This window comes from Ammodytes marinus (genome assembly GCF_949987685.1).
Source record: "Ammodytes marinus genome assembly, chromosome: 18".
Taxonomy (NCBI): Eukaryota; Metazoa; Chordata; class Actinopteri; order Uranoscopiformes; family Ammodytidae; genus Ammodytes; species Ammodytes marinus.
Genome location: NC_137222.1, coordinates 4,314,455 through 4,329,163, shown reverse-complemented (window position 1 = coordinate 4,329,163; position 14,709 = coordinate 4,314,455). Strand labels below are relative to the sequence as shown.

At 38.9% G+C, this 14,709-nt stretch overlaps 1 protein-coding gene across 1 annotated transcript in view; it reads right to left on the bottom strand.

Moving 5' to 3' along the window:
• The window catches only part of LOC307265007 (netrin receptor UNC5D-like), a gene marked incomplete at both ends in the record, with an annotated part of 171,547 nt that overhangs the window by 45,638 nt on the left and 111,200 nt on the right, over positions 1–14,709 (bottom strand). The window contains 2 exons of the mRNA XM_080046577.1: positions 8,556–8,659; positions 9,085–9,228. Coding sequence (XP_079902703.1) covers positions 8,556–8,659; positions 9,085–9,228 — 248 coding nt within the window. The remainder of the gene's footprint in view (positions 1–8,555; positions 8,660–9,084; positions 9,229–14,709) is intronic.

Sequence of the window (14,709 nt, the reverse complement as noted above, 5' to 3'; positions counted from 1 at the left end):
CTGAAGCTAAAAAATATAACAGACAACACTGTTTACATTTCACAATTTTTGTCCCTATCACAATTCTAGCAAGTAGAAAAACCAAGCTGAATAAATGTGCAACTACCGTCTAGATTGGAGCAATTTATCATAAATACGTTATTAAAGCGATGCAAACAGACCATTTAGGTATTTCAGCTAGAGGCAAAACACAATAACTAACTTATGATATAATGAATACAAAACGATATAATACATTACCTTATACCCTTCAGTTAAATTGAAAGTTATCAGACAACGAAAAACATACATTTCCCAAATCTAATTGTATTATCATATTGTAGGTGTATACGGTAGTCTAATCCCCACAGGTACTGTTTCATGAATTATACAGAGTAAAGGATACATTGGCCCTAAAATGGCCTCTGTTGCTGTTCGGTATCTCACTATAAACCTTGGCTCAAGCCCTGATGATACTATATCGACATGCCCCATTGGCGGCATCTGATAGAGCTTAGGCCGATGTGATACTAGATGACAAACTCATTTAAATGTTTTAATCACATTTGTTCTCTATCTAACCAAAAAATACTCTTATTTACGCGAGGTAACATGAGGCCAGGCATTGCTGTTGTGATTCACTGGCCTTCCATTAATGAGTTGATGTAACTGATAGTGTTTATCAAATAAAACAAAGAAACTGGGGATCAGTCACGCCATAGTTCCCAATCTGCTTAGTAGGATCAGTATCTAAACCTCAAAAAGCCTCAGTACAAAGTGACATGTTAATATTATTTCACCACTTGCAAAAACACAGCGTGCCACTTGCCCTCTGCCAATCCATTTGTCATTTAGCCAGGATTTTTTTGACAACTTTATACTGACTTGCCTTAGTGTAGTTTACAAGTGGTGGGTGGAATGTCAATAAGTGATTTTACTCAGCTTTGAGGCTCGCACATTTCAGGAGAAAACAATTGTTCTTTTCACTTCCCTACATTTTTTTTAGCTCTCTTTTTTTTCTAATTTAGAAACTATGGAGATTCAGATTATTACGGTAAGTGCCCTGTCGCGGCTGCTTGAATTATGATGCACTTCTATACATGTTGTTACGGTAGCGGCACACACATTCCCTTTAGCACCGACACCATACCAACAGAGTAGAAAAAAATATTCAATTTCTAATAAAACATTTTTTAATTTAACAAAACATTTTTTTTAAATAAGTGCAAAAAGAAGAAAGAGAATTGCACGTAGATCTGCTTTAGTCACTAACAGACACACTGCCGAGGGACGGCTGCGATGTAGACTTATGGGATCCAATTGTGTCACCAGAGTCTGTTTAGTGGCACAAACAAAAGCTATTTAAGAGCATTGTGTCTGCCAGAACCCCCCCGCAACCACACTCAAACACACAACTACTCGGGAATCAATCCTTCTTAGTTGGTATCGATAACAAGTGAGCCGGTGTTTGAGTGTTGGAGAATCGATTGCTGCCACATTGATCTACCCTTCACTGAGGATCACTCACTCGCCCTCTCCCTCTCTCTCTCTGCAATGCTCTGGAAAAGGGTTTGGGATTCAAAGTGTTTGTGACACTTTTTGTCCCCGTTCCAATATCGTCTCTTGAATTATATATACCTGTTTGGCGTCTGTTGTTTATTCACATCATATGAATGTCTATTGGTTTATTTGTTTAATAATCGATGTGTGTTGCACCGCAAAGGAAGAAATGTTTTTTTTTATTATGTCACATACTGTATTAGGCACTACATTTTTGTTGGAATTTCTAATGTATTTATTTTAAATTAATGATTATACCAACGACAACATAGCGTGAACTTTTCTAAAGTTAATTAATGCCTTTTCTTGGGAATGATTTCCAGGGAATCCAGACGATTCAAAAACGATTTACGGCAGGCAAACTGGAACATCTTGTGTTTCCCGAACGGTACTAAATTAAAGTTTACTTTGCTACCCCGACCTATTACCATTATTAATATGACACTAAGTAAATCTCTCTTTCACTCCCTTCTAAAGCAAATGCGCCCGCTGACGGCACATGCTAGCAAATACCTTTAAGACAGCAGGTCTTGGTGTCGTAAAAACACTACTGCTTTCGTCCACAGGGGCCGCTATAATCAACTACGGAAAGCTCCCCGTAGCTACTTTAGGTAGAAAGGTGTAAGTTAATTAAAACATTAATCAGCCTCTGCTGTTTTCTTCTTTAATGTAACTGACCACTTAATTGTCCCTCTAGTCTCTCTGTGATTGCAGCAGTGGAATATATGTGAATCCTTTTTGCAGCCCTTATCTGAGGGAATTCTTACGCCAAAAAAAAAAGAAAAATCATCTTAATTTGGATGATTTTTCCGTCTCATATTTTTCGCTCCGAGTTATCTCTCTCACCGCGCCCCTCCTTTGCTTGTTTTTCCAGTGTTGGCCGCGGGACGTGTTTAAACCCAGAGTGTGTATTTTGCATTCTGTGCTGGTCCTAGAGTCTCGCCTTGGGGGGGAAGAGATAGAGAGATGCACATGCTGATGAGAAGGCAGGGACAGGACAAACTCAAATGAGCCTGATAAGCCGAGTGCCCTGGGGAGCGCAGGAAACGGATTTGCTTAATTGGCAAATTTGTTCCAGTTAGATAGCAACCGACCGGTGTTGAACTACACCACACCATAAACGCGGCCAACATAGGCCTCACGGCAGTTGTCTGCTGGTGGCGGGGTTATGTAGTGTCAAGGTCGACAAGAAGTTGACCATTAAACTAAAAGTAATTTCAACTGAGAAACTGTTCTGCAGTGAGTCTCTCAGAAAGTTCAATTGGCAACTTTACTTTTTATAAATTTTTTTAAGATATATTTTTAGGTCTTTCTCACCATTATTTGACAGTTGAAGAGGTACATGCAGTGTTTTATTTCAAAGCTATTTATTAAAGCTATAGTGCATAACTTCTGTTGAACCCATGAGAAATTCTGAGTAATTACAACAACACTGTCGTCGCATCTACATGAGGTAAGCCTTCGGTTATCGCGCATGAATTGTATAACTTCTGCTCTACTTCCAGGTTTTTTCTTAGAAGTAGAATAAACAACTGAAGATTTCTTGGGCGCTTCTTGGGATTTTTCTGCGCCACTGTCGGGCGGCGGTACCAGTTTGTAAATGCTGCCATACTGAGAAATACAGAGAGAGTTTTATGGAGCTGATAAAGAAATTAATTAATATGAAAAAGTTACACACTAAAGCTTTAAAACTTGAAAAAAATAAACCTGTCCTGCTCACTGGCCTACACACTCAATTATTCCGAGAGCGAACGTAACGACCTGCATTTACAATAATTTAAATGGGAAGTGAAAGCGACACGAAGACGGTCACAAAGCATCGCAGTCGGTTTTGTTCCATCTGATTCCATTAACGTTGAATTTCATCAACGAGTATGGCCTCTCCGCCTTCCCCTCAGTCATCTCTGGCCTTTTCTCAACGCAACAATGACTTTCATGAAATCACATTAAACAAATGAGCCCTCCAAAAATCTGACAGCGGCCTATTCTACAGGCGATGGAGACTCAAAACCCTTGTTGTGTCCTTGGTTATATCTTGCACACACCATCTCTGGAAAATGTTACGTTCATCGATGAATAATTGCATTTTAAGTACTTCAAATGACTTTGTGTGAGAGCCTTGATGATAAATTACACTCGGTAAAGAATACTTGCGTGGTTAATGTGGGGGCTTAATGATTGTGAAACACTTTTTTTTTCATTAAGTTATTGGAGACCTTTTCGTCACTAAATGTTTAACCTCACAAAAGAAACGCCAACTTTCACTACACTTTTTTATAGATCCGGCACGCTTCTATTTTAAGCACGCTGTAAAATGTTTACCAGTTTTCTTCCAAGTTAGAATGTTAACATTTACCCCTTCTACATATGATGGCAAAGAAATAATAACAACAACAACATCTAATTAAGTTTAATTAAACTGTACTTCTTACGTTTTTTTCAAACACAATTAATTTGAAACCTGAAGATAGACAATGTTGTTCCAGAAACGTGCTTCTGTCAATATTTGACTCACCTAATTAAACACCTATTTTAAACGTGTTTTTCTAAGGTTTCAACTACAGTCCCTATACTGCTACTGCGCTTAATCAGTCATTAGTAGAAATGTTCTCATTATAACAACCAAGCTTGTAGATGTACAGTATAGTGTTGCTTTGTGAGGCCAACATATACTGCAAACTCCTTAAGAAACAAGGTATTGAATGGTTATGAAATGGACCAGGGATTTTCTGTTTAGTTATCTCTTGTTTATGGACGGTTTGACGGTTTTCAGTTAATAAGTTCTCAATAAAGTGATAACTTCAACATTAAAGTGAATATAATAATCCTTATTCTAAACTGCACCCTGTCTATAAAAAGTGGAGCTAAGTGAAAGGGATTTGGCCATCTAGACTCCTGTCACCAATAAAAGCAAAGCAAAGACTTAAGCTGTTTTTTTTTTACTACTATACATCCAGTGTGGCCGGACTTAAAAGTGTACACAGATTATGCCGTTTGTTCACTTTCATTAGCATCCTACAAAGGCGGCCACTAAACTCCCGGGTGGCTTATAGTAACAGTGAGATGCGGATACAAGTTCTTCCAATCTTTTCAGTGTTAAGTGTTGTCTTTGAGAACATTAGAGAGAGCACTGACATAAGGGGATTTCAAGCTTTATAACGCCGTCGGCTGTACTGCGTTTATGTCTTCAAAAAATAAATAAAAAAGCATGCAAACTTGGGACTCATTTCATTCGCATCCTGTCAACTGAGAATGTATTCCCCTTTGCTCCCAAAGTGTGTAACTATATTAACTGCATTTCTCTGCAACATCACAATTATTTTTTTATTTCCATGGAGATCTGTTGCAAATCGCAGGAGCATTATGAAAAAAATTCAAAAGAAAATGTCACGACCAAAATAAATCTGCCTCAGAATACAAACAGTTCAAAAAAGTTCAACAGATCAGAGTGGATCGTGACCTAAATTCCTTGAACTTAGCTTAGCTAGAAGCTTTAGTCCGTGCAAAATTTCACAGCGCCGGTCACAAAAAAAGGGCTTTAACCTCTTAGCAATGCCTAAGAGAAAAAGTACAGACACATCCCCAACCCTAGATGGGAGTATTTTTCTCTCTCTCTATCTCTCTCGATGCAAGTCATACCAGAGGGAGCTGGATTTTGTTGCTGCATTATTTACTATTACCATTCTCTTTGTTAGCCAGAGTTAGATTAATGAATGCATGAGTTGCCTATTTGATGACCACAATGCATGAGGGAGACTCACGGTAACATCGATGCTCCATTTGTGCGAGCTGAATCATTCATCACACACACACACGCACACACAGAGACACACACATGCATGTACACGCACGCACGCACACACACACACACACACACACACACACACACACACACACACACACACACACACACACACACACACACACACACACACACACACACACACACACACACACACACACACACACACACACACACACACAGTTGTATGGTCATTAGGTGCTTTAAAGGTCCATTGCCACCTTAAAGGACTCATGAAGCCCCAATTTCCATTTTTTTGTTCCTTTTTCATCCCCCACTCTAACCACTACACCACAAGCCCCCCAACCCCACATTTGTTGTTTCTGATAGTTTTACTAATATGTCAATACAGGAACAGCAATGCAGCAAGCTGGAGAAAAAATTCTGGGCAAAATACATTTCAGGTAAATATTCATACACAGGGGCTGACTCTCAGCTTGAATTTAAGATCAACAGTGTTAAAATGTTATGCTCCAATTTCAAGGCAAAACCAGAAGGCAGTAAGCGTAGGTGATACTATTAAATACAGTATGGGCTAGAAATGTCTCACAATCTAACACAGTCTGAAGTCTACAGATGTTAGCAGACATTAGCAGTAATGAGCTGCCAGGTCTGTGCTGCGGATTTTAACTGCAAGATTGCTCACTTCCTCGCTCCTTTGGCTTCAGTCTGGTAACAAGTGAAACAACACTACTGTATGTGCATGAAATCAACCTTTAAACGTGTCCATATATTCAGATGTTGACCATTTTCTTTGTCCATTTGTATAAATGCAGACAGCAATACAATCACTGTGAATCAAAAACAAAACTTTGAATCCAAAAGGTATTTATTTTATGTTATAACCCAGATGTTTGCTTGTCATGTAACCTTATGATTTGTTGATTTTATTTTATGCCCCTGTAAAGCACTTTCAATTGCCTTGTGTCTGAATTGCGCTGTATACATACACTTGCCTTGCCTTGCAATTTAGCATTAGATTTGCCTTTGCAATAAAACAAGGTTAGAAACAAAAAGTGAAAGTGTGTTCAATTAAATGGAAATGTATCTATTGCATGCGTCATAACATAAAGACACAGAATACCTTAATAACTACTTAGAGAATGAAGGACTAATTCAGCAAGCACAAGATGGAGCCAGTGTGCAATGAGCTTAAGCCACACAAAGAAGTGTTTAATTTTCTTTGTAGGATTCTGATTAAAGGCTTTGAGACTCATATTACCTCCTGCAGCGTGGCATAATGTTGACTATTGCAGTGATTTACACCGATTAAGTCCATTATAAGTCTATCAAAAAATATATGACATTCAGTCTTAGCTGACATGACATAACATGCTAAGGTGTTAATTCAAGTATAATTTTCATCTTGACTGTAGTTAAGTGACCATAGCCACAAATTGTACACATACCTTTTTTCCACCCTGTAAACTTAGTGGTTTTAATGCTCTTAACCTCATCACTCTCTAATGTGCCGGAAGAGAGATAAACTCATTAAGAAAGGGTCACTGGCTCAATCCTTCTAATTGTGCTAGTTTTAATTAAAACATTTCTGTAGACAGCAGTGAAAACAACCATTTAAGGCGACACACTGCAGGTAATTACATTGTTTTTTCCAAGCACGGGTCAATTTTGAGATTGTTGGCTATTTTGCTGCCATATCACGTCTTCTTTCCCAGTAGTATAATAAAAGGTCCAGAATCGGCGTTAAGGAGTTTATTTACTAAACCTTTCCTGTTTGCGTCAGTATATTTCCCCTATAAAACCATCAGTGTTTAGCGTGGCGTGTTGTGGTTACAGTAATGCGGCCGACTAAACAACGCAATTCGGCCACCTTTACTAAATATGCCATTTTTAGCTCATTTATCCACATCTAGATTTTTTCCCCCACCTTTTTTTGATAGAGAGGTAATGTAAGGGGGAAAGAGAGTGGGGGAAGACATGCAGTAAACGTCCCATAATAAGTTATTTATTGGCAAATTTGCATATTTATTCAAACATTTCTTAAAAATTGTAGAACAAAATATTAGTTTTAATCTAAGTAATCAACTGGCATAGTTTCATGATGGTACTGTATCTATAAGTTAAAATGTGACCATATTCACCTGCACTGTCTCTCTTTGAAATATTAAGGCCGTTTGTTTAGTTTCCATGTCACCATTCTGTTCGAGCTAGATCCCCTCCATATACTGGAGTTATATATATATCCATGTGAATGGCTCTGCTCCCTCTCTGTTTGCTGTATTCTCTGGTAAAATGATGTACAGCTATGACTTATTTATGTATTCACTTCACTCTGGCTATCATTCCCTGTCTCCCACCGCTCTGACTGTTTGACTGTTTATGTGTGTGTGTGTGTGTGTGTGTGTGTGTGTATTCTGAAAGGGAGAGCCTGTCATTGCCATTACTTTTTTACTGTGAATATAAAATGGGGCTCTTGTGGACAGTCCAGTTGAGTGTTGTGTGCTGAGTTTGTGTGTGTGTGTGTGTTTGTACTGTGTGTGTATGTGTGTTTGTGTTTGTGTGTGTGTGTATATATGCTGTGTGTGTTGCGTTGTGATGTTTGGTAAGACCACATGGAAGCTCAGTAGGCAGATATGTCAACAATATCAAAGCCTATGTGCACAGGCATCTGAAGCTTTGCATTTACTTTAAATCCATCCGTAAACAAAAAAGACAGCCCAACCAGCACATAGCAAGGCACAGGACTGGACTTTACATACACTCAGCAATACATTATTAAGGTTTTCTGATGCTGATAGTTAAGGCGAGACAATGCAACTTATATACATTTTCATGAAATGTGCCAGTTGATTACTTAGTTTTTTTGCATCTGAATACAAACAAAAAATCTAGATGTTGGATGAAGCTAGGTTAAGTAAAAATAAACACCTACATTTACATTTTGGAACTTTAACTTAATACTAATATGACAGCTCAGCAGCAAGCTTGTGGAGCCAAAATAGTCAAACTACTCAAAATTGACTTGTGCTTGGTCAATCAAAAAACAATGATTTTGTCTGCAGTGTCTCGCCTTAGAACGCTAAACAGACCATTTCTGCTTCTGTTTTTGTGCCTGAAGCGTGAGAAAACACTGTATCATGAAGAAAACCCACAGCCACAAAGCCACAAGAAAGCAGACGGATGACGGCTGCTCTCCAGGCAACACAGGAGGAGAAAATGTTCCTTGTTTGAAGTGTAAGAAGAAGCCGCTCACCTCAGCCACAGGCACTCCCTCTGGGGGCCGGCAGTGCAACACCAACATGCCGTTCAATGGCACCTCCGCGCCCTGGGGGTCCTGCTCAAAATTCTTCCTCAGGTCTGGGTGGGGTAGTGGGGGGGAGGGAGGGGGGGAGAGAGAATAAACAGCGCACATTAAAGAAACAACAACAACAAGGCAGCAGCAGAAGCAAAGATGGAGGAGCTATTCAGGCGTGACCTCCTCGATTTTAAACAAATAAACACAGACACGCACGAACAAGCACACACACAATGCACTTATGTACAGGAGCACACACACGCACACACACACACACACACACACACACACACACACACACACACACACACACACACACACACACACACACACACACACACACACACACACACACACACACACACACACACACAATAATGCATTTAACAAAACAAAATCCCTACAGCAGTTTGAGAAAGAATAACCTTTTCAGTGACAATAAGGTCAGACCCTTATCAGAGAGAGATATATATATAGTTTAGCTTACAGGCGATGCGGACAGAGGCCTTGCGGCTCTTGGAGGTCCCCAGGTGGCTCCAGGCCACACACAGACACCAGTAATCCTCCGGCCCATGGAAGTCCTCCACCTGCTGACGGGACACGTTGATCATCACCTCGCGGATCTTCAGCCCTGAAGACAAGACGGTTGATTGGATGGATTAGCTTTTGTTTATATCAGAGGGGATGATGGATAGAATACATTAAGATGTGTACTGAAGACAGGATGAGTGACATATGAATCTGATGAGATTATCAGCGGTAAACAGATTTGCCCTTTGCGAGGAGGAGGAAGAAAAATGCTACTCAATGATCTAGGGATGGTATTTGAACAACAACTGTTTAACTGTACTATATTATTTATCTGATTCAAATGCATACATCTGTCCACTTCATTGTGAATACTGATATCAGCTGTAGTACTTGTGAATGGTTTTGATTTGGGGATGAATAAAGTTATCTATCTATCTATCTATCTATCTATCTATCTATCTATCTATCTATCTATCTATCTATCTATCTATCTATCTATCTATCTATCTATCTATCTATCTATCTATCTATCTATCTATCTATCTATCTATCTATCTATCTATCTATCTATCTATCTATCTATCTATCTATCTATCTATCTATCTATCTATCTATCTATCTATCTATCTATCTATCTATCTATCTATCTATCTATCTATCTATCCATCCATCCATCCATCCGTCTGTTAATTTATTGGTTTAGTCGAATCTGATTGGTCAAGTCTTGCCTATAGTGAAATGATCTTGACTTTGTAGTCACTGTGGGAATGGCAATGAATGAGCAGTAATGCAGAATGCTGGCTGTAAGCCTACTTAACATTGCTGGTTGTTAATGAGCCCTCATATCGTCCCTAAGAATTTGCAAAACATAATCCATCTCTAAAGAAGTGACACTAAGTGCTTTCCAGCGGAGGCAATAACCGAGAAGAGAAACACATCAGGCTGTTTTTTCATTTTCTTTGAACACATTTGAAGGGGACTATAATTTGATGGAAGCTACACAATGAATGCAATTAAACACAGCATTGAAAACAGATACTTTTATATAACAATCAAATCATCTATTTCTGCAGCAGAACTTTGACTTAGTGTCACGCGGGTCATTCGTTAATATCGGCAAATTGTCTGTGATAATGAGCTAGGCGTGAGACCGACATTTTATGGGACAACCGATGGGAATTTAAAAGCCTAGTATTTCAATTATGCCAGAACGTGCACAAAAGATGACAGGCTGGGGCCATTATTGTAGGATGGGTGGTTCATTGGGGAGCTGGGAAATTGCAGCTTTCAGCCAACATGAGAATGGACATCAGGGGCAATGGATGGTGACATTATCAAATACCAAACCCATTCAAAGCAAAGCTAGTATTATAAAGCCTATGGATGGCTTCTTGAGGGGGTGTGATTGAAGGTGGCCTGTGGCCCGTTTACAGAGCCTTATTACAGTTTTCTCAGTTGCTTTGGTGCTTTTCTCAGATCAGAATGAAAATTCTCATAACTATTAGTTCAAACTCCGCAACATTTAGTCATTTGAGCTCATCATAGTAGCAATTTCTCCTTCCTCTGAACAAATTGTAAATGCTTTTGGACATGCATCAGTTGCTTTCATACAATTCTCTGCTGTTTTATAACATTGTCATTTGCTTATGTCATGTCAGTCAAAATGAACTATACTTATGGATGCTGAATAGTCGTTCCCAATAAAACTAATAATCTTCATTTCCTTGCTTGAGTCATTACATACAAAATTGTTGAACTAGTTATCAAATTCTGTCAAGCAAATTTTATACCTTTTCTTTATCATAGATACTTTCCTTGCTGCATTGCAAGGGATAATATCCGTTGTGATGTACTGTAGATGAAAATATGTGGCCAGACAGACAGGAACGTCTGGATGTGCCAAAATGATTTACCTATATATGTTCAGTTACGATATGTCCTGTTATATTGTTCACATTTGTGCACAGCTCTACCAAAAGGGTGTTTTTTATGTTTGTTCTAAATAAGTGACTGAAGTGTATTTTTCTTTTGCACAATGCTGTAGAATTGCAAAGAGCATATACAGTAAAAATTTGAAACATACGTATTCAGTGTCTTGTACTCACTTACTCCCCTAACTACAGCAATGTGTAACTTTACTATAGTTTTCAAATGGCTGTGTAGTGTATAGTGCTGTCTTGAGCATTTTCAGGTAGTGTCACCGAGTTCTGACCTTTTTTTTGCATTGGAAAACACTGAGAGAATAATCTGTTATAATGAAAACATGACAAAGCCATTTGACTATCTTGTTCATAAACGATGGTGTCAAGACTTCTCATTTTGATGACACTGGCAGTTTCATTGACATGAATACTTGCTTTTGAGGAATAGACTATCCATTTTGAGCAAGTGACATACTTTTGCAGGTTATTCACTAGCTTTTGCAGTTTGCACTAATTGTTTTGAGAAATGCACTAACTGCTGTGCAAATGTTAATAGTGATGTGAGAAAAGCACCAAAGCGACTGAGAAAAACTGTAACACTGGATTTTTTTTAACGTGCAAAACGGTATGGACTGGCGATTTTTGTCAATGATATGACAAAAGGTGATTCTGTCAACAATTTCATTATTTTATAATTCATGGATTTAAATCAGTTATTTCTAGAAGCTTACGGCAATTATGCCCCATTTTCCTGACGCTAGTAATTCAATAAATATTTGTAACGTTACATTGATTTTTAGTAGAGCAAGCTAACAAGTCGTGCCTAACAACACGTCTGGCGGCAGCTGCTCAGAACTCACTGTAAAGCTTGGCCTCTGGTGGCTTATTGTTTAATTACGCGGCCCTACACTTGTAGAGGAGACGTCTCTCTACAGGCTCCAGCCATCGCGCCCAACTCTGCAGACTGTTGCTCAGACATGGGGACGGATTAAATGCAAACTAATAATGTGAAATAGAAGGTTATCAAAGGCAGGCTAATGAAGTAATGTAAAACAGAAATGTTCTCTGAAGACTCTGTAATCCTCTGGAATGATTGACTGGCCTCGCACACACACACACACACACACAAACGTACACGTGCACACACACATGCACGCACACACACACACACACACACACGCACACACACACACACACACACACACACACACACACACTCACTCACTCACTCACTCCTCCCCTCCATCACTACGAATGCGAGACTTAATCAACATGTCTGATTAAGTGAGAGGCAGTTTGAAGTATAGGAGAATACAAAAAACACAAGATTGGACTCAAGTGAGGGGTCAAGTTTGTCCGCATACCATGAGAAATAAGAGCAGTCAGTCTGATTTTGAAGTGCAGCTATTTGGGTTTGAAGCAGTAGCAATGTACCGAGTTGTAGGAATACATTATTGAGATATGAACAGAATCTGACTTTTGTTCCCCTCCTCACCCCACTGACATGTCGCCCCAGCCACTAAATCTGTCAAAAACGTCACACCATTCCTTCTCACAGTCTTAACTCTGTCAAGTCAAATAGAACACACAAATGCACACACACACACACACACAAAACGTCACACTGATTCTTCTTCAGTCTAAACTCACACACAATACACACACACTCATGTCAAACCATTTCTTCTCACGTCACACACACACACACACACACACACACACACACACACACACACACACACACACACACACACACACACACACACACACACACAGTATAAAGAATCCAGTGTTTACAGTGGTGCCAGATAAAGATCCATAAATCTGTCTAGATATCAGATGTAAAAGGCACCTTATGACTTCATATCTTGGCTCATCATCATTCTTTCTCTTCAGTATTAGTCCAAATTCAGTTGACAGTGTGAATACAAAGGAACTGCTATAACAGGAGTCAATGCAGAACAACTTTGCATGGTGCAGGTTGGTCAAAATGGAAACAAACAGGCTACAAACACAGAGGTGCACATAGTTTTAGTTTCAATATTCAGACATTCAGTTAGTAGATAGATAGTTAACTGTGCCGGACTCCAAAGTTGATTAGCTAAAGTTAGGGACTGTTTCAAATGCACATGCAAAATAAGATTTTTGTCAATTGCTTTCTAATTTGTTCCCCCTCCATAGGCAATTCAAACCACTTTAACATTATAGAGGCCTCCTCCCTTTACAAACACAAAGAAATAAACGGAAATCATGCAAAAATGGCCCAATGCAATTATGAGTTGTATTTTCCCATTGCTACCTCCCATTCTATTCCAACTCATTCCCCCCCCCCCCCAACCCCCTGGGCCCTGAACAGTTACCCTGCTTATTTATTGAATTAGTTTTTCCCATTTTCTAAAATTATGGTTCAAACATAAATCATGTGAATTGTTTGCTGGCAGCTTTACTTACAGTACAATTATGAATATTTTAAAACAAATCAGAAAATAAAGCAATCTCTGAGTTTTTACAACAACATGCAGTGTAATTTGGAGGGCAAATAAGACGACCATATTTTTCTTTATCCTTACGAGATGCAGTTAGTAGAATGTCATGTGTCCACCACTTCTGTTTGAGTGTCCTCCTCTTAGCTTTAAACTTATTTCAGCTGACATAATGGTGGAATAGTAGCAAATGAGTTTGAGTTCAGAAATAATAATTTAATTAATTTGTATTAACTAAAGTACTTATATTTTTGCCATGCCTGAGAGCAGTTGAGAACTGGCTTAGGTCATAAAGGGCTCTGTGTGAAGAGTCTTTAAACGTTAGAATTTTCAAATTATTTTAGACAACTGTTATTTTAGACAAATAATTAACCTCACACCTTCCTATCTGTAATTTATGTGTCCTCTAAAATTTTAGTGGGTGCTTTTTGAGCAGCAATTTCACTACTGGATTGTGAAAAATAGCCTAAAGCATTGTTAGAGACTAGGGGAATGGTTTTGAGACATTGTTGCATCTTAATTCACCATGTCTTTATTCAATAGCAGAGCCCCCTCATCTTTATTAATGATGGATAAAAAAACGGCCAAACAACAATGAATAAACAACAGTCTACAGTTGCTATGTGTTTATGCTAAAAAGCAGACAAACGCCTCTGCGGGTTCATGTCAGAAGATTGTTTTTTTTCATCACTTAGGAAATATAAAAGAAATCAAAAAAGTGATGATTTCCACATCAGACACATATTATTCCATATTGAAGGGTAGCAGCGGGATAAAAAAAACAAATCATTTCTGTTTGCTTGGATTGTACACACACACACACACACACACACACACACACACACACACACACACACACACACACACACACACACACACACACACACACACACACACACACATGCTTGAAACACCACCACCAGTAATGAATATGCCCATCCACATGGAAGGGTGGCTATTGTTTGTTTGATTGAGTGAGGGCCGCTGTGTTTCTGCTGAAGGCGAGATAAACAAAGGAGAGGGAAATCTGAGAGACATTGGGACTTCCAAGTTGCCTCACATTTGGCAGAGATCAAAGAGCTTAGTCCCTATTTTTATTTCTATTCAAGCAGCTTTTGAATCTCACACAGTGACATTGTGTTCAAGGAAATGATCCAATAACTGCTCAGTCATGTT